General features: G+C 37.7%; 1 protein-coding gene across 3 annotated transcripts; it reads right to left on the reverse strand.

The window, feature by feature from the left end:
- Positions 1–501: 501 nt before the first annotated feature.
- Positions 502–17,519, reverse strand: LOC124280930 (palmitoyltransferase ZDHHC6-like). Of its 3 annotated transcripts, XM_046716922.1 has the most exons (11): positions 16,912–17,519; positions 16,376–16,467; positions 15,953–16,109; positions 15,358–15,489; positions 15,140–15,193; positions 14,572–14,736; positions 11,159–11,346; positions 9,603–9,655; positions 6,670–9,173; positions 6,406–6,567; positions 502–6,355 (listed from the first exon to the last, which is right to left on the reverse strand). In XM_046716922.1, the coding sequence occupies exons 1-9, from the start codon at positions 17,152–17,154 to the stop codon at positions 9,088–9,090; spliced, it is 1,170 nt and encodes a 389-aa protein (XP_046572878.1). In that variant the 5' UTR covers positions 17,155–17,519; the 3' UTR covers positions 502–6,355; positions 6,406–6,567; positions 6,670–9,087. The 3 variants fall into 3 exon arrangements, with proteins under 3 accessions (XP_046572878.1, XP_046572880.1, XP_046572877.1); XM_046716924.1 differs by lacking the exon at positions 6,406–6,567 and having other exon boundaries at positions 502–6,382; XM_046716921.1 differs by having other exon boundaries at positions 502–6,567.
- Between the last annotated feature and the right edge of the window lie 2,740 nt (positions 17,520–20,259).

The following is a 20,259-nucleotide window of genomic DNA, read 5'->3' on the forward strand; positions in this document are numbered from 1 at the left end:
TTGCAAAACACTATTTTGTTGATCAACTCTGATTATATGTGAGTTATCAACTCGTGACAACATGACTATATATCTGAAAAATGTAACTATTGGCTGCTGGGAAAGACATCCGCCCGTATCCCCTTAAATTTCATTCTAGTCAAATCATATCACCTGAATGTATATATTCCTCATCTGATAAGGATGAGTTGTAACATGTTTCTTTAACTGTAACTGAATATACTGAAAGACATATCCAACTTCTGAAAATGCCTCTCAAAGGAATTTTTCCTCATCGTTAAAATTTAGGGGGATACGGGCGGAAGTCTTACCGGCTGCTGTAAATATGTCTCCATTCACTCCCTCAACAATGTGTACTGTAGTCTACATGGACTGCATGAAATCCGCGTTGATGTGCATTTTTGACCATGTGTACTGAAACTTGCCTTAAAAACCCCAGATACAACTATCTTATCATCTCCAAATGTGGGAAGCTGCATTACAAAACAAAGTAAAAATGACTGAGTAAATACACATTTATTCAGAAGAATCACACATTCATGAACATTCGCATCTAGATGATAACGCTGCAGTGAAATGACATAAATAGAAATCAATTCTAAATAAACAATATTCAATATTCTTCATCTGATGAACATTACTTCAAAACAGATAATCATTTAATGAAATTCATATAAATACAATTCACACACAACATTTAGATCCTCTACAGCATAAATAACATTATGCAGCAAGAAATATTGAAAAAATACATACACAAATGGCATCTCTTCTCAAAATGTTAGGTTTCAGGCTTTATTTACTATCAACAATTTAAAAGAAGCTTAATCAAAGCAAAAATGTAATAAAATAAAGCTTTTCATAAACTATACTAAAAATATATGCGACATATCTTGTAAAGTATTCATTGCAAGTTGAACATATGTGCCATGAATTTAGTGGCTAATTAATTCTTGGCAAACAGACACACAGTATTGTAACTCCCAACATTCAAACAGAAACATGTATGCATAGGCCCTTCACTGATTCTAAGCTTGAGAAAGATTGTTGTTTTTTAGAGTTAGCTGTCATAAAGATGACAAACACTTAGAAATAAACAGGTTAATTTTCAAAATTGTGTACATCTCCGTAAATGAGTTTTCAAACCTATAATTCTGAATTATACCTTACAGGTAATTATATGCCACAATAAGAGACAAATTGTTATCCATTTATCCATACAGAAGAATTATTTCGTCCATCAGTATTAGAAGTGTGTTCAGACAAAATGTTCTTAATAATAACTGATCTTTAGTCTTGCAAATTAAATCTTTGTATAAGTTTTAAGGCTGCAGACCCACACTGAAACAATGTTTACTCCAAGTCCAATTTCACAACATAAAAAGGGTTTGGCAGAATCTGCACTCTGTTCTAAACGTAAATGACTCAAACCATGGATAAACTGGATTACATCCTTTTAACTTGATTGCTTTTATTTTAAACTGTAAACATAACAAGTGAAATCCTCTTGTTTTGAACTATGAGTGTGGGGTACATATATGGCCGAAATGAGGATAAAGCACTTGGAAGTTTTTATACTTTGAAGAATATTTTTGTGAATACAGGTATATAAATGTTCCCAGAGTGACATAAATCATATTATTATCCTCAGTGTGAACCAATAGACTACGAATTATGTTTGAGTAAAAACAGACCACAACAGTCTGCAGATCACCTTCATTATGAACAAAAAAAATAATGTTTAACATTGGATCAGAATTCTGTGAAGTTAAGATTAGAGACACGATATCTGGCATCATAGGCCTAGTAGAGATGCTAAAATACCAGAACACTAGAAATATGAGGGTATGTGAAGGTAAGAAAAAAATCATATTACATGTTATACTGCATATTATGCACTTCTTCCCTATCAGATTTCATAATGATACATGTAGAAATGGCTGAGCAAAACTGACATTTTCAATATGGTCATCATGGCATCAATGTTCCGTGCACAGTTGGGGCAGAGCCATACAGCATTAGGTGGTCTGACCCTGTATTCTGTATGATCATAAGGCCAGACCAATTTTATTTCTTGTTTCACAGATCTGCTGCTCATACTTTTCAAGAATAATAAAAATAAATAAATTAATTTTCCTCGCTCAAAAAATAAAATCCTAATGTTTATTGGCCAAAAATGTAAACTTCCAAAAACAAAATTGGGTTAGATTGTTGTTGTTTTTGCCTTATACACACTTCATAAATTGGCAAAAGTAAAATACTTTTAGTATTTAAAAGGAATATTACTTTGGTGATTTTTTTGTCACATTCTGCCTTAAGGTTTTCTGAAGACAAAAATCCATAAAACAAGAAATACAATTGGTCTGGCCTAACATTAATTTTGCAAGAGGGAAATTGCTGTGATGTTGATGGAGAGCTGTCTGGTTCCTCTGTATTTAATACACGTTCAAGCCCAGAACAGCAACTTTATACATTATTAAACTCTTAATTGGTATTGTTGATTAAAGAGAATTACACTTTCATGTTTAATTAGTCAATCACTCAATCAAACTCTCTCAATATTGGCATAAATCATCTCATATAATACACTCGGTGTTCATATATATATATATATACATCTGTAAATAAATATATAACAATGATAAAATATAGGCACGATTGTATTCACAGTGGTCCGCAATGGATGGATGTTGGCAATATAGCATCATAAGAGGAAAATACATCTGTTAGAATGTCTCTAGGCTTCCAAATAGCAATCATATCAACACGGACACGCTGTAGTTTCACTGTGATAGTGAAGCAAACATTACTTGGATGTAATGCTGCTTTAAACATACTAGATGATATTTCAATAGCTTACAAGAAGTTAAAGAACAGCCAATTGTTTCATATCATTATAATTAATCTGTAATTCGATAAGAGACTAACATTTATGATATGAAAGAATGGTATTTTGTAACTTTTATAAGTACATCAATAGTGGACAATCGATAGTGGGCAATCAATAGTGGACATCAAGGCGTGTCAGAACCTAACTATTGGTGTAGATGTTTGTCAACAAGAACCAAGGTGGGTGATTGTCGTAACTCCCTCCTACCACAGAATGATCATGTTTGCAGGTCAATGACTGCATGTTGGTGTCTCAGTGTCAGCTGTACTACAGTCCTGCATACACCGGTACTTCATGTAGTTTCACATGAGAATAGAAATATGAAAACAGGTGATCATGGGTATCTCGAATCCACAACAGCTTGTGTACCAAGATATCTCATACTGTTGTACAGTTCATGTATTCAACAGCAAATAAAGCAAATTGAAAAAACCCCAGAAATATGAAAACAGTACTTTTCTTTCAAGTAACAAGTGAAATAAGTTCAGCACAGTTCAACTCTGGAAGGGTGGAAACCCTTTAATTTGCCATGAAAACCAAACCCTTTTTCTATTCTATCATTACTTGAACCAACTTACAATTTGTTTATGGGATTACTTGAAAAAATATTGTCTTTATCATATTTCTATCACTGGCCCTGGTTCAGGGAAGAGTGAGTGAGTATGATGTTATTCTGCTTTTAGCAATATTCTAGCAATATCACGGTAGGGAACAACAGAGTTGGGTTTCACTCATTGTACCCATGTTGGGAGTCGAACCCAGGTCATCGACATGGTGAGCAAACACTTTACCTGCTATACTATCCCTTACTCCCTTTAGGGAAGGAAAATTCTTCCTAAAAACATCACTGAATCAGACTTCAATTACATTCACTTTGTGAATGCAGCAAAACAAACCATCTGTAGCTTTCAAGAACTATTATCAGTCAGAGTGGAAAACCCCTTCAAAGTTGAGGGGTACATTAATAAAACATGACAACTAGTTTGACCTTTTGCTACTTTCAGAACAAAATTAATACTTGTCATTTGTTGATGTAATGTACACAGTGTGGTATGCAGTTTACCACTGTGGGCAGGGAACATTCAATGTGACATGTCCAGACATAATAAACACTCAATGATTGATACATGTATATACTAAACAGCAGTACAGTCAAACCAATATAGACCCTGTTAAGGCATGTGAAATGATGAAAACAGAAGGCAATATCACTCACGCCTGTAACAGTCACAAATAACCATGGGCATATAATCATGAAGATCTACAAATTGTCTACGTATATAATGAATAAAATACAAAAACATGCATCTACTCTGCCTAATACCATCGTGTTCCTACCCACTGCACTACACAGTAACCACTGAACACATTGTTAGCCCTCAGGCTCAGTAGCTCACCTGAATGTCTAAATCTTTACAAAAGTTAACTTATTCAGATTAAATATTAAAGAATAAAATACTATGTTTCTACACATCAATAGTTTTAACCTGTTCCCCTAAAACAAACTATCAGACTACACACTGATACTTGAACAAGTGGTAGAGCTATGTACAAAAAGTATGTGTTCAAATGTGTTAAACCCCAAACAGAATACCAAGCAGTTATCTGTAATCACGACAATATGAATTTCTTTCAGCCATCTTTAATAAACTTCTTCTGAGATCATACAACTTCACAAACTAAGATGAAATGTGGAAGTGAAGTCCAGTTCTGAGGCAGTTCTGGATTTCATAGCATAGATACGCCTCACACTTATGGTCTCAAATGGTCAATACCAAAATGACAGCTTCAGTCTGGCTGACTAAAACCAAATTAGATTCTGTGACAATATCCATGAAAGTGTATATGTGGTTTCTGTGGAGAAGTAAAACAACTGGAAGTGAACAATGGATGGACAATGGATGACACCATGACATACACAAACAGGAATCAATGTGTCATGTGAGCTACAAACAAGTCATGTTTTACAATACACAATGGTTATATTGTAAAACCCTGTACCAACTCAACTTAACTCTCGTAAATTCTGTGCCTCTGCATGGAGAAAAGCAATTGACAAATGTACTTTTACTCTTAAAATTATTATAATACATTTCTTCAAAACAACAAAAGAAATATTGAATCAAAATAATTTATATATTTGTACACACAGTTATTTGCTGATCAGGTTCGATATACAAACAAATGCAGAGAAATTGGTGAAAAAAAACCAAATTCACATTAGATACACAGCTCTTGCATCTCATGGGAAATAGAACAGATCAACCAATAAAAATGTTTAAAATATTATGAAAATAAACAACAAAACTAATTCTACAAGAAACTGATGGTGTAATAAACATTTCTGAAAACATTCAACATTTGACATTAATTCATAACCCATTTCATCAGCATAGCAAACTTTGGCTCTTTATTGATTGGTCAACAGTATCCTATAGAAGTACAAAACACTTATATTATGCCTCAAAGCCGTTTACACCACATTCATTACACACAGACAGGCTGGATGCTGCTGACAAATCTCCCATAGTTTCAAATAATGTCATGAATACTTTGATTGTTATGTCATGTACTTAACATGCCTGAATATGTATATTAATCATACTCACAGCTATTATGATGAAAACTCTCTGGGCACTTGCTACAACTCTTAGATTTTAATGATCACTGACTTAAATATAGGATAACATTCAGAAATAATCAAATCACAATGACAAGGCTTTTGAAATAGCATTATAAATGATAATAATCCTATGGATCTTCATATGACTAAAACAAACATAAAACCATCATGTACAATACATGTTATTGTTCACCTGCCCCTCCTTGACATACCAACCATATGCATTGGATATCGTGACATCACTTGGTAGAAACCTATAATGGTGATTGGGTCCCTGGTATTTATCGTAACAGAATGGAAACTTAATACACCGAATAATCAAAGATTGAGGTAGCTTCTACAAACTGTGCAATAATTTAAGACAAGAAGCCATCTTGTTTCAGTGGAACCATTGGATACGGTTTTTTAATAAATATGCTGGCTCCTATTCTGATTGAAATGTTTAAACTGAAACTAACACCAACCTTTTTGATGACAACACAGAAATATAATTTAATTTATCTCTCACTAACTATTGACCCCAATAAACTGATATGTGTTTCTAACTGAACAGAGAATGATCCATAAGAGCATTAGGACAATCAGCCAGTACTAAACACAATCATTAATGGAGAGATGGATCCTGAAAATATTAAAATGACCAGAATAATTTAAAACGGAAATAAATCTCCAAAAATCAAATTGGAATATTACAATGTGTATTTGTCTCCCTTGTTTCAGGTGTTTCACAACAGTGTCATGTCTCATTGGTCAGCTAAGACAGCACATGTGATATCTTTGTTCATCATATCCAAGGTTCTTTAAAAACAATCCATCTATTTAGACAACCATGTGCAGTCAACCTATGAAACCATGTACAGTCAGTCAACCTATGAAACCATGTGCAGTCAACCTATGAAACCATGTACAGTCTCTCAACCTATGAACCCATGTGCAGTCAGTCAACCGATGAAACCATGTGCAGTCTGTCAACCGATGAAACCATGTGCAGTCAGTCAACCTATGAAACCATGTGCAGTCAGTCAACCTATGAAACCATGTACAGTCTGTCAACCTATGAAACCATGTAGTCAGTCAACCTATGAAACCATGCACAGTCTGTCAACCGATGAAACCATGTAGTCTGTCAACCGATGAAACCATGTAGTCAATCAACCTATGAAACCATGTACAGTCTGTCAACCGATGAAACCATGTGCAGTCTGTCAACCGATGAAACCATGTACAGTCTGTCAACCGATGAAACCATGTAGTCAGTCAACCTATGAAACCATATACAGTCTGTCAACCGATGAAACCATGTACAGTCTGTCAATCGATGAAACCATGTAGTCTGTCAACCGATGAAACCATGTACAGTCTGTCAACCGATGAAACCATGTACAGTTAGTCAACCTATGAAACCATGTGCAGTCTGTCAACCTATGAAACCATGTACAGTCAGTCAACCTATGAAACCATGCAGTCTGTCAACCTATGAAACCATGTACAGTCAGTCAACCTATGAAACCATGTACAGTTAGTCAACCTATGAAACCATGTAGTCAGTCAACCTGTGAAACCATGTACAGTTTGTCAACCTATGAAACCATGTGCAGTCAGTCAACCTATGAAACCATGTACAGTTAGTCAACCTATGAAACCATGTACAGTCAGTCAACCTATGAAACCATGTACAGTCTGTCAACCTATGAAACCATGTCCAGTCAGTCAACCTATGAAACCATGTACAGTTAGTCAACCTATGAAACCATGTACAGTCAGTCAACCCCCATGCTTCTATGTGCTCATTGCTATAACTACTGCCTTCCCTTGTTCAGTCCTCACCCCCATGCTTCTATGTGCTCATTGCTATAACTACTGCCTTCCCTTGTTCAGTCCTCACCTCCATGCTTCTATGTGCTCATTGCTATAACTACTGCCTTCCCTTGTTCAGTCCTCACCCCCATGCTTCTATGTGCTCATTGCTATAACTACTGCCCTCCCTTGTTCAGTCCTCACCATTGTCAACTATTCACTGTTGTTTCACGTGTACTTTTCTGCTTCCTTGTTTTCTTCACCTGATAAAGGTGTAAGAATATATCCAGAAGCATTTTGTCCCTCTTATTAGACAAATTGACATTTATATAATTTCATCTTTTAATCAACCTATTATTGGCTCATCCTTTGAATAAAACATCTTGTTTTTACACGGGCACCTAGTTGTGGATCAGGTAATCAATCGATGGATTATACATTAATCCTTTAAATGTGAATGTATTATATAACATGTAATACATTCACGAGATCAAACCCTTTTATAATCAAACTTAGAATGAATACATGTATATACGCCGGAGATTCAGTATGCAAACTGCAACCCACTGATTGCTACATATCCTGGACACCCTGAGAGGGGGGTGCACCTGTCTAGTTGTGTTGCATAGTCAATGTAATCTGAGTGCTGCCACCACGAAGTAATACTCATTAACTGAGCATCAAGTGAATGACAACGAACATACAAGTGTAGGGCATATACAACTAAATTCAATTAAACATATTCCTAAAATTCTCAATAATTTCTGGTCATACTGTACATGAAGTTTCAAAGGGAAAGGTTTTGGTGAGCCAAATCTGATCAACTATATGTGGGTTAAATAAGATGGCACCAGCTAGGCGAGGGAGGGTTGGAGTTTTGTTTCCCTTTAAATACAAGGAAATAGAATAATAACATACTGTGTGAAAGGTGAAGCTGCTTTAGGTGTTGAGGGGCATATCATGGCCCCAATCTAGGACACAAGTAGTCAAATGGTTTGCAGCATAATGAACCTGCAAGGGAACAACACACAACAGACACACTTCTGTACTTGAATCTTGCATACATCTCAACTAAAACTACCGTATGGAGGCCAGTCATTCCTCAGTCACTCAAGGTTAGCTGCATTCTCATTGGTGCCATACTAACCAACAGCTGTGTATTATATAACATACTCCATCTAACAAACTATATATCTTATAAACACAACAAAAGTATTAACTAATGGCTGTGTTATTGTGGGTTTCCAGCTGAGGAATGTTTACATTTGAAATTTTATCACCAATACATCAACCAAACGCTACGACCATAAACTGATGCATTGATTAATGATACCATGGACAGTGTTTGAAAGTATACAATACATTTTAGGAACGAATTGTTTAAATTGTCAATTATTATTCACAAGATAAGCTGTCATCCTTGTTTATCACATTTCCTGGTTTTATCTGACTTTACATATCAGGGTGATGTTTAGTTCATTTGTTTCAAGGTGAAATCACAATAATATTTCTCTTAATGGTATTGTCATTCAATATTTCATACTCAGTGACAGCCTTATGAATCAGTCATATTCAACAATAAAGTAATGCGGTTCTGAGACGACAAAACATCAGAGGTAAAACCTAGAAGATTCCTTCTTGTGGCAATACACTTGCATCTATATATTCTATGTTATTTGGCTTACAGCATAGGGGAAACCAGATATCTCCAATACGGTTGTGCTTTAAGGCATTCTGATTCCAGTGTTTACATCTACTTGCTAACACCAGTTCTTGTTCATACTGCTTTCTTGTCATTCATATTATTGTCTATGAGTTCCTTTGCACCTCGTCGTGGAAACCATCCTCGAACTCTCTTGGAGGCTGCAAAAGAAACAGAACATACATGTCAACATCTCACTGAATGGCATCACAAGATCCAATGATTAGTACAAGGTCAGAATCGCTTGTTTTAGACAGCCCCGTAGTTGCTGAGTGTACCAGTCCAACAATGAAACACATGTAAATGCAGTTGACAACTACAAAGGTACACATTGTGAAACAACTACCTATCTTCATGTAAAGCATTAAATGCATCTGAAATGAATCAAAGAGTAAACTGGCTCTTAATCTTGTATCTGAAATGCCTGACTAATCTACTCTTTGGGCTGATGGCCGTCTTTTGTCAGTGATTACTATAGAAGTTCAATAGACGACATCTATGTGATATGACATTCACTAAGATCATGTTATACAGGACGTGTTGCAACATAACTTGATCATGTTGATATTCCAAGGATAAAAGCAACTTACCCACTTTATTCTTGCCCCCATTTTCCAGCACCTTTGTCCCGTACAGCCAGTGCCTGCGAATGATAACGGTGTTGTGACCAGAAAGAAATATATTCTGTACAAAATATTTAGGGTCTACCAATTGCAAAACTCACGTTGTGAAACCATAACAATACTCATCATCAAAACAACTCTAAATTCTGACCAGGAAATTGTGAAGAGGTTGTTTATTTAGACGATGTTGAACCAGTTATCATAAAGAGGTTAATGCCAATGTAATATACAACAAGTGTCTGCCACTGATATGGCAATGTCCCCCACCGCTAAAGAATGGAATATCTATATTTACTACTTTTTAATTTTTGGTCACATAAAAGATGCCTGAAATGACTGGTGTCTGCATAATCACCCAATGTAGGCTGTCAACATAATTAAAAACATTGGGTGCAATGTTTTATGAGATATCGCGTTTAAATAAGTTTGAAAAGCGGTCAAAGTGTCGTGGTGACCTTGAAGGTAAGGTCAAGGTCACCCAAATCAACTGGTGTCTGTGTAATCCCCAAATGTAGGCTATCACCAAATTTGAAGACATGGGTACTACAGTCCATGAGATATCGCGTTAACAAGAGTTTGAAAAGTGGTCAAAGTGTCGTGGTGACCTTGAAAATAAGGTCAAGGTCACCCAAATCGACTGGTGTCTGCATAATCCCCCAATGTAGGCTGTCACCAAATTTGAAGACATTGGGTACAACAGTCCATGAGATATCACATTAACAAGAGTTGAAAAGTGGTCAAAATGTCATGGTGACCTCAAAAATAAGGTCAAGGTCACCCAAATCGACTGGTGTCTGTGTAATCCCCCAATGTAGGCTGTCACCAAATTTGAAGACATTGGATACAACAGTTCATGAGATATCACATTAACAAGAGTTTGAAAAGTGGTCAAAGTGTCGTGGTGACCTCGAAAATAAGGTCATGGTCACCCAAATCGACTGGTGTCTGGGTAATCCCCTAATGTAGGCTGTCACCAAATTTGAAGACATTGGGTACAGCAGTTCATGATATAGCGCGTTAACAAGAGTTTGAAAAGTGGTCAAAGTGTTGTGGTGACCTTGAAAATAAGGTCAAGGTCACCCAAATCAACTGGTGTCTGCGTAATCCCCCAATGTAGGCTGTCACCAAATTTGAAGACATTGGGTACAACAGTTCATGAGATATCGCGTTGACAAGAATCAGGACGTACGGACGGACAACTACAGGTCATATGTGTAAATACAAAAATATGATAAAAACTATTACAAGGAAGACTTTATTTTTTTAAATCTATTCAATCAATATGTCATTTCAAACTGCCTAATGTTCATATCACGTCAGAATCCTTAATTTCAAACCACAGGTTCAATGACACACAGTCAGACTTTGCTCAAACAGAATGATGTCTATTTCGTTGAGCTCCTTGACAATCATAAGTACATGTACTTAGGGCCTACCTACTCTCACTTGAGGCACCCTCAGGCTTCTACAGTATCCATGATAACAGGATATGAAACATTCCATATTTACAACTGATGACTTACTTTTTCCACCGTGTGACCATCACTCGGTCGTTTTCCAGGACGGAGATTCGAGGTTCATCAGTACACGGCACGAAGCAGAGAACACGACATCCTTTAGTGATAGGAAACATGGCCCCAGAGTAGGGCTCTGTTATCACATACAGCAGAGTGCGCTCTCGCTTCTGAGCTTTTTGTTTAATTTGCTCAACCTGCAAGATGAAATACAGTTATATAGCAGCTGACATTGACAAGATCATGCTAAATAGCCATTCTTTCATTCATGACAAAAAGGATATTTTAGTTCATCACTTCTCACTCTATCAACAACCTTAGCTGCAGCTCCTGTTAAGCAGAGCCAACATGTGTACAGAGCACTTACAATGAAAGTATTTGAACACTTGAACAGTGTATAAGCACCTACACTAATATTGACTCTCACTCAGTGAAAGTGCAATGAGCACTTACAGTAAGAGTGTACTGAGCACTTACAGTGAGTGTACAGTGTACTTACAGTGAGAGTGTACAGTGTACTTACAGTGAAAGTGTACTGAGCACTTACAGTGAGAGTGTACAGTGTACTTACAGTGAGAGTGTACTGAGCACTTACAGTGAGAGTGTACAGTGTACTTACAGTGAGAGTGTACAGTGTACTTACAGTGAGAGTGTACTGAGCACTTACAGTGAGAGTGTACAGTGTACTTACAGTGAGAGTGTACTGAGCACTTACAGTGAGTGTACAGTACTTACAGTGAGAGTGTACAGTGTACTTACAGTGAGAGTGTACTGAGCACTTACAGTGAGAGTGTACAGTGTACTTACAGTGAGAGTGTACTGAGCACTTACAGTGAGAGTGTACAGTGTACTTACAGTGAGAGTGTACAGTGTACTTACAGTGAGAGTGTACTGAGCACTTACAGTGAGAGTGTACAGTGTACTTACAGTGAGAGTGTACAGTGTACTTACAGTGAGAGTGTACAGTGTACTTACAGAGTGTGTGTACAGTGTACTTACAGGAAGAGTTACTGAGCACTTACAGTGATAGTATATAGTGTACTTACAGATAGAGTGTACAGTGTACTTACAGTGAGAGTGTGCACTTACATGAGTGAGAGTGTACAGTGTACTTACAGTGAGAGTGTACAGTGTACTTACAGTGAGAGTGTACAGCACACTTACAGTGAGAGTGTACTGAGCACTTATAGGAAGAGTGTACAGTGTACTTACAGTGAAGAGTGTACAGCATACTTACAGTGAGAGTGTACTGAGCACTTACAGTGAGAGTGTACAGTGTACTTACAGGAGAGTGTACAGTGTACTTACAGTGAGAGTGTACAGTGTACTTACAGTGAGAGTGTACTGAGCACTTACAGTAGAGAGTGTACAGTGTACTTACAGTGAGAGTGTACAGTGTACTTACAGAGAGAGTGTACAGTGTACTTACAGAAAAGAGAGTGTACAGCATACTTACTTACAGTGAGAGTGTACAGTACTTACAGTGAGAGTGTACAGTGTACTTACAGTGAGAGTGTACAGAGTACTTACAGTGAGAGTGTACAGTGTACTTACAGGGAGAGTGTACAGCATACTTACAGTGAGAGTGTACTGAGCACTTACAGTGAGAGTGTACAGTGTACTTACAGTGAGAGTGTACTGAGTACTTACAGTGAGAGTGTACTGAGCACTTACAGAGAGAGTGTACTGAGCACTTACAGTGAGAGTGTACAGTGTACTTACAGTGAGAGTGTACTGAGCACTTACAGTGAGAGTGTACAGTGTACTTACAGTGAGAGTGTACTGAGCACTTACAGTGAGAGTGTACAGAGTACTTACAGTGAGAGTGTACAGTGTACTTACAGAGTGTGTGTACAGTGTACTTACAGGAAGAGTTACTGAGCACTTACAGTGATAGTATATAGTGTACTTACAGATAGAGTGTACTGAGCACTTACAGGAAGAGTGTACAGTGTACTTACAGGGAGAGTGTACAGCGTACTTACAGTGAGAGTGTGTACTTACAGAGAGTGTACTTACAGGAGAGTGTACTGTGTACTTACAGTGAGAGTGTGTAGCTACTTACAGTGAGTGTAGAGTGCACTTACAGTGAGAGTGTACAGTGCACTTACAGGAAGAGTGTACAGTGTACTTACAGTGAGAGTGTACAGTGTACTGAGCACTTACAGTGAGAGTGTACAGTGAGAGTGTACAGTGTACTTACAGTGAGAGAGAGTACAGTGTACTTACAGTGAGAGTGTACTGACAGTGAGAGTGTACAGTATACTTACAGAGAGAGTGTACACATACTTACAGTGAGAGTGTACTGAGTACTTACAGTGAGAGTGTACTACAGTGAGAGTGAGCACTTACAGTGAGAGTGTACTGAGCACTTACAGTGAGAGTGAGGTGTACAGTGTACTTACAGTGAGAGTGTACAGAGCACTTACAGTGAGAGTGTACAGTGTACAGTGTACTTACAGAGAGTGTAATGAGCACTTACAGTGAGACTTACAGTGCACTTTACAGTGAGAGTGTACTGAGCACTTACTGAGTAAAGTGTACTTACAGTGAGTGTACAGTGTACTTACAGAGAGTGTGTAAAGTGTACTTACAGTGAGAGTGTACAGTGTACTTACAGAGTGTGTGTACTTACAGGAGAGTGTACAGTGTACTTACAGGTGAATCAGAGGTTACAGGAACAGTGTGACAGAGAGAGAGCACTGTAGCACTTACAGTATACAGTGTACTTACAGAGAGAGTGTACTTACTGAGAGTGCACTTACAGGAAGAGTGTACACATACTTACAGTGAAAGTGTACTGAGCACTTACAGGAAGAGTGTACAGTGTACTTACAGGGAGAGTGTACAGTGTACTTACAGTGAGACCGTACTGAGCACTTACAATGAGAGTGTACAGTGTACTTACAGGGTGAGGTGGTGAGTTGAAATTGGGTTTTACGTCGTGCTTGAGAATATTTCGCTCATATGATGATGTGCACGCGTATGTATGTGTATGTGCGGCTGCTTGTACTAGCCCAGACTTAAGCTGGTTTTTATAGTGCTAGCCCACTGAGATACCATGCCGCAGTGAAGCATGAATACCCCACTGAGACACAGTATACTGACTCCGAGCTGACCAGTCCTTGTTGTACCCATTAATGCCGAGCGCCAGGCAGGGACCAACAAGTACCATATTTTAGCGTCTTTTGGTATGGCGCGGTCGGGGATCTAACCCGCAACCTTCCGCTCTCCGGGCGGACGCTCTAACCACTACACCACTGAGGCAGTCGTACTTACAGGGTGAGTGTACAGTGTACTTACAGTGAGGGTGTACTGAGCACTTACAGTGAGAGGGTACAGTGTACTTACAGGGAGAGTGTACAGTGTACTTACAGTAATAATGTATTTAGAAGTTAAATGACAGTGTCCTGAGCACTTACAGTGAGAGTGTACTGGTCACATCCCTCCACCACATCCCACGTTATTCCATCAGAGACTGGCTTGCCAGTGAATGTGAACACCTGTTTGAGGTTTCCCCTACCCCCAAGATCATACGGATATATGAAGTCCTCGCCCTCATCCTCATCACGCTCTCGATCTTCAGCCTGACATGGGAAACATGCAAGTATGTCAGAAACACTACGTACATAGCATTTTTCATAATAAGAAACCATGTGCCTTACATCTGTTGTTGTATTTCAACCATACTTAATAACATGAATTAGTGAAACCATCTTTCATTCTTGAAAAGTGGCAAAGTACTATTTTATCACATCAAATGAAAACAGATGTGTTGATTTAGGAGAAATGATCACAAGAAGACATTAAAGAAGGAGACAACAAGACAGGGATAACTATCATGGAGGTTACAGAATCGTCTTTCCATAACATCACAGAAATCTGGAAAGTACTTTAAATAATATTTTATTCCTACTCACAGATCCAAGATTACATACTGGCCTCATCTTGAGAATATAAGAAAAACATGCATTTTAAAACAGTCAGTACCTTATCTATAATCCAGGATTCAATACCAGTCTCATTTCTCCATATGCTTTTCATCTGAAAAACAAGTAGACAAAAGCTGTTCATGTTTGTAGAATTAGAAGTGTTTGATTCAAAGTCAGACAGTGTTCAAACATACTGAATGTTGAGCATGCTTAACATGTATAAAAACACTGAACTTATACAAAAACAAATGCTTTCCCTTTCTGGTGTTTTCTCACCTGTACATAAAACAGCATTCCTACTGCAATGACGACACCTATAGCTAGTCCAACTCCAAACATTGTGAGAATAAAAGCCACAACAGACAGATGTATCAAAGGTTCATCTTTCCCATAGTAGTAATAGTAACTCTGAAAAACACAAGCAACACGATACATTTGCAGCATTTGCTGACATTGGTCTAAAAATTATGATTAATGAGAAATTACTTATAGCTCTAAACAAAGTGAACATGTAATTGTACTTTCTGATCTTGTACACCTGTTACAATATATCTCCCCACAAGTACATCACAGACAATATTTATGTGAATTAATGAGTAGTCTTGCAAATCTTCAACATGTTGGACATTCCTCTGCCATGGAAATATGAGGACAAATGAAACCTTATTCCACTTAGTCCTCAGAGGTTGTACCTAGTCCTACTTGAACAAGACAAAAAGGTACACTATTTTAACATTTTTGTCTGTTATATTCATATCCAATTTGAAGCATAATTGAACACTGATTACTACTTGTCCTTAGCACAATTTAGTAGTCAAGGGCCAGGTGATTAGTGTGGATTTCAAAGGCTGCCCTAACCTTGTTAACTTACATAATTTAAAGCTCTGTATATAGATGGTATAAGTATAATGACTGCATGGACACATCCACACGGTGCAAAGAACAGAAACCACACAAAGTTGCAGTGGTTAAAATGACCACAGCAAGTATTGATCCATGGACAGTGGTGATCCATCTTCATCACACATCTGAAACAAATAGTGGTAAAACGATTTGTGCAAGTTCGAACATGGGGGGACAGGACAAGGTGACTCCCCCCAAACATAGTGCCATGGTGTGTATACTGAAAATCAGACTTCAAACTCTTGGATTATGGATAAACAGATTAACTTTAGTAACATCAAAGAATTGAGTGGACATTAACTTATTTTGTGTTGGCTAAATTACCTGGTAGCATTGATACCTTGAATTTCATTTTCATGTGATCTTAAAATCTGATGACAAACAGTGTTACCTATTGCACTTCCTGCAGTGATGAGATCGAGGGGCCTTGAAACCCTCACAGAAATCACAATACTGTAAGAAGTTGGCATCATTCTTGTTCTCCTGAAAATACCAAAGAAAATTATAACTGCACTTGTTGTTAATAGAATTTCATTTGGGATCATTTGGAACTGCTCCCTTGTGGCATAGGCACATTGGAAATAACAGGGGTCTTTATGGTGTGTATTATTACTTAATCGCAAATAGAATAACAGTTAACATCCGGGCTTTCATAAAAAATAATTATATTTATGTTGATATAACCTTATTTAGCAAAACAGTGCAGTGGTAAAAGACAAATTGCTAATCTATGAAGACCCATGACAATGGCTCAAACAGACTTTGTCTGAGGGAGTAAAAGATTATAAAATATATAAGCATTGATAAGGCAATCTCCATTTCTTCAGAGTTGATGATAGTTCAAACCTTGCATACTGCATGTTACAATGAAACATTAGCTTTAGGTTTGGGGATTGATTACATATTCCTGGTACCAGTTTGGCTTACCGGAGACCAGCTAAGAGGCACAAATCCAGGTCCCTTCCAGGCTGCATTGAGGTAGTTGTAAAGTGTTAGAAACACCCAAATCAAGAACACAACGACATTGATAGCACCTCCAACCGTCGTTATTGGCCACCACATCAACGTACAGTTCAGTGCAACTCCAGCAATAGTGAATATAACTGACAGTGCCAAAATGGGACCCCAGTGGAACAACTGTAGCCAGGTGCCGGTTCTGTTGAAAGCCATTTGTCCTCCTTCGCACCACAGTTGATTACGTGTCAATGATTAACCAATTACAGTCTTAGTTGTCTCCCTCAGATTACGGACCTTAATCCAGGACACGTTGGACAAATATTACTTTGTACTTATTTAACTTCTAATATTGACTATCAGCATCAATCATTCATTCAGCTCTCTCGTACCAATAATTTCGTGCAAAAGATTACTTCATGACACAATTACGCATTTGGCCAAAGTATGAATATAAGTGTCCACTGCCATGTAATTGTGGTATACCTCGTGGCAAGCACGACACCATCCGTACGTTTATGGTTGCATTAAAACAGGAACTGTATTGACTGGACGTAAAGACTTAGCTGTGATTCCGGATTTTGACCTTCCCCTTCGATAGATTACCTCCCCATGGCCTATTTTCTTAGCGACATATAATAGCTAAACACGCACGTTCTGTTCCGGTTCTGTCCATCGATTTTTACCGGAGGGTGCTTAAAGCGTGATAATTTCCTATATAATCCAGATGTTGGTTAATCGTACGATAGTTCCGATTTAAAGGGCCAGTGGGCATCAAGGGTTTGTCACTGTTCGATCACAGTTCCAAATGAATATCTATCGACTGAGAATACCTTTTCAGTCAAAAACACTTTAAACACTTATAACTCAATATAATGACAAGTACTATCAGTTCAAGGATGTTCTTTGCATGTATTATGGTTGTCTTTGGTGGGTTACAGCAGGGATAATCTACAACAGGGATAGGTCACTCGCTTGCTTTATTTACCATTTGTACTAAATTAGCGTGTGCCTCGTCATGCTCCAACGCACACAGTGACTTGGTTCGTTCCCAGCGCAACTTAGGCTGCGTTTAACAGTACCTCAGCCAGTTTATTGTATCAGTCGGTATTTTACAATGAATGAATGAATAAATGAATTATAGCAAGAATTAAGAGCAAGAATTATATGTGAATGAAGGAAATAAAGAAAAGAAAAAGAAATACATATGTAGTGAATGAAAGAATGAATGAAAGAATAAATGATACACCATGGCCATCCCTCCCCAAACATATTAAAGAACGCAAAACTATCGCTAGAACACTTGTGCTAACATCAGCTGTCCTTTTAAGAACGCAAAAAAAATCAATTTTGAGACATTTTTACATTAGTAATTAATTCAGATATCTTATTGCATGTGTGGAATGGCATGGACATTGACAAAATGTTAACTGACACTGTCACACACCCTCAAAAAAAGAAAGTTTAAAACTATCACAAACGTTGTAAACACTTTTCCAGTTTTGTCAAATACTAAAATCAACAAGAAAGAAAGAAGTTTTAGAACTATAACGCTCAAACATTACAAGCGTCAATGGCGGATCAGAACAGGTCAGCGATATGTCATATTTTTCACACACAACAAATACACCCTAAATTTTTTTCTTAAATTAATAACCTATCACTATTACTCGCAAACACCTTTCACCTGATGGTATATTCCCCTTATAAAAATTAAAGGTGTATGTGAAAGAAGCTTTTAAAACAATAACTAAAAATACTCAAACATCGCTGTGTAGTATTTCAATGGCGGATCATATCAGATCGGCGATATGTCATATTTTTCACACACATCAATTACACCCTTACAATTTTTAAGAAATTATAAAACTATCACTATTACTTGCAAACACCTTTCACTTGATGGTATGTTCCCCTCGTAAAAATTAAAGGTGTATGTGAAAGAAGTTCTTAGAACAATAACTAGAAACACTCAAACATTGCCCTGTAGTATTTCAATGACGGATCAGAACAGATCGGCGATATGTCACATTTTTTCACACACCTCAAATACACCCTAACAATTTTTATAAAGTTATAAAACCATCACTATTACTTGCAAATACCTTTCAACTAAAGGTATATTTTTCCCTTCTAAAAATAAACGAATATGTGAAAGAGGTTTTTAGCGATAGAATTTAGTCTTTCTTCGCTGTGTACCGGTTAAAATGGAAACAAGATCGACTCAACCGTAAATGGTCCAATATTGTAAGTAACATACTACTTTCAGCAATCAACCTGTATAAGAAATTCCTTATAAAACTGATAAAGAAAACGAAAAAAACCCAAAGCAGTTGGTCCTTGTTGAGCTACCGTACAAGGAAGGTTAATCATTCAACCATTTGACTAAATGTGCTTGGGTGGATTGGTTAGAGTCGTTCGTATCAACCTGAGTTCTGTTATCTGTGACGACCTTTGTGAGACCTCGGGTGTTCTTGTAACTGTGGGGACCCGTGAAGATCCGGGGTAGAATAGGTCTTCAGCAACCCATGTGCTTGCCATAAAAAGGCGACTATCTTGTCGTAAGAGGCGACTAACGGGATCGGGTGGTCAGTTTCGCTGACTTGGTTGACACATGTCATCGGTTCCCAATTGCGCAGATCGATGCTCATGCTGTTGATCACTGGATTGTCTGGTCCAGACTCGATTATTTACAGACCGCCGCCATATAGCTGGAATATTGCTGAGTGCGGCATAAAACTAAACTCACTCATTCACTTACTTGTAACTGTGGGACATTTTGCCCCAAGGGCGGATTAATGAATCGCTGCAGTGAAAATTTCAGACATTTTACCCACTGACTGTAAGCCTGACACAAGATGTGCCAGTTGATGAGAAATGTACAGATGAATTCATTACTTTGCGCTCCTAAACAAGTGACTTCGTTATCGTTCAATACATTCCCCTAACAACTCCATGACCATGAACACGAAGCAGTATTTCATCTTTGTAGAAGACATGCGATCTTACACAATCAGATGTTGACCGTTGGCGCACAGATTGTTAAATAGTCGTGATTTATGTGATATCATCAGGGTACGCACGGGAACATATACAATAACAAGGGCACTCAAGCAGTCCTGAGAAATTGTCAGAGATCGGTGACCCTTTAAAGACGATAACACAGTAAGTACACTCCTATATTATAGGGCTAACTATTTACCTTTCATATACGAGGGGCGATCCAAAAGTAGGTAGCCTCACCAAGAAAATGACACAATGCAGCTGTTTTTATGTTATATATTTCTGCATAGTATCTGTCAACCTGAAGCAAATTGGTTT

Source organism: Haliotis rubra, unplaced genomic scaffold (genome assembly GCF_003918875.1).
Source record: "Haliotis rubra isolate DU_JTF1 unplaced genomic scaffold, ASM391887v1 Scf276, whole genome shotgun sequence".
Classification (NCBI taxonomy): domain Eukaryota; kingdom Metazoa; phylum Mollusca; class Gastropoda; order Lepetellida; family Haliotidae; genus Haliotis; species Haliotis rubra.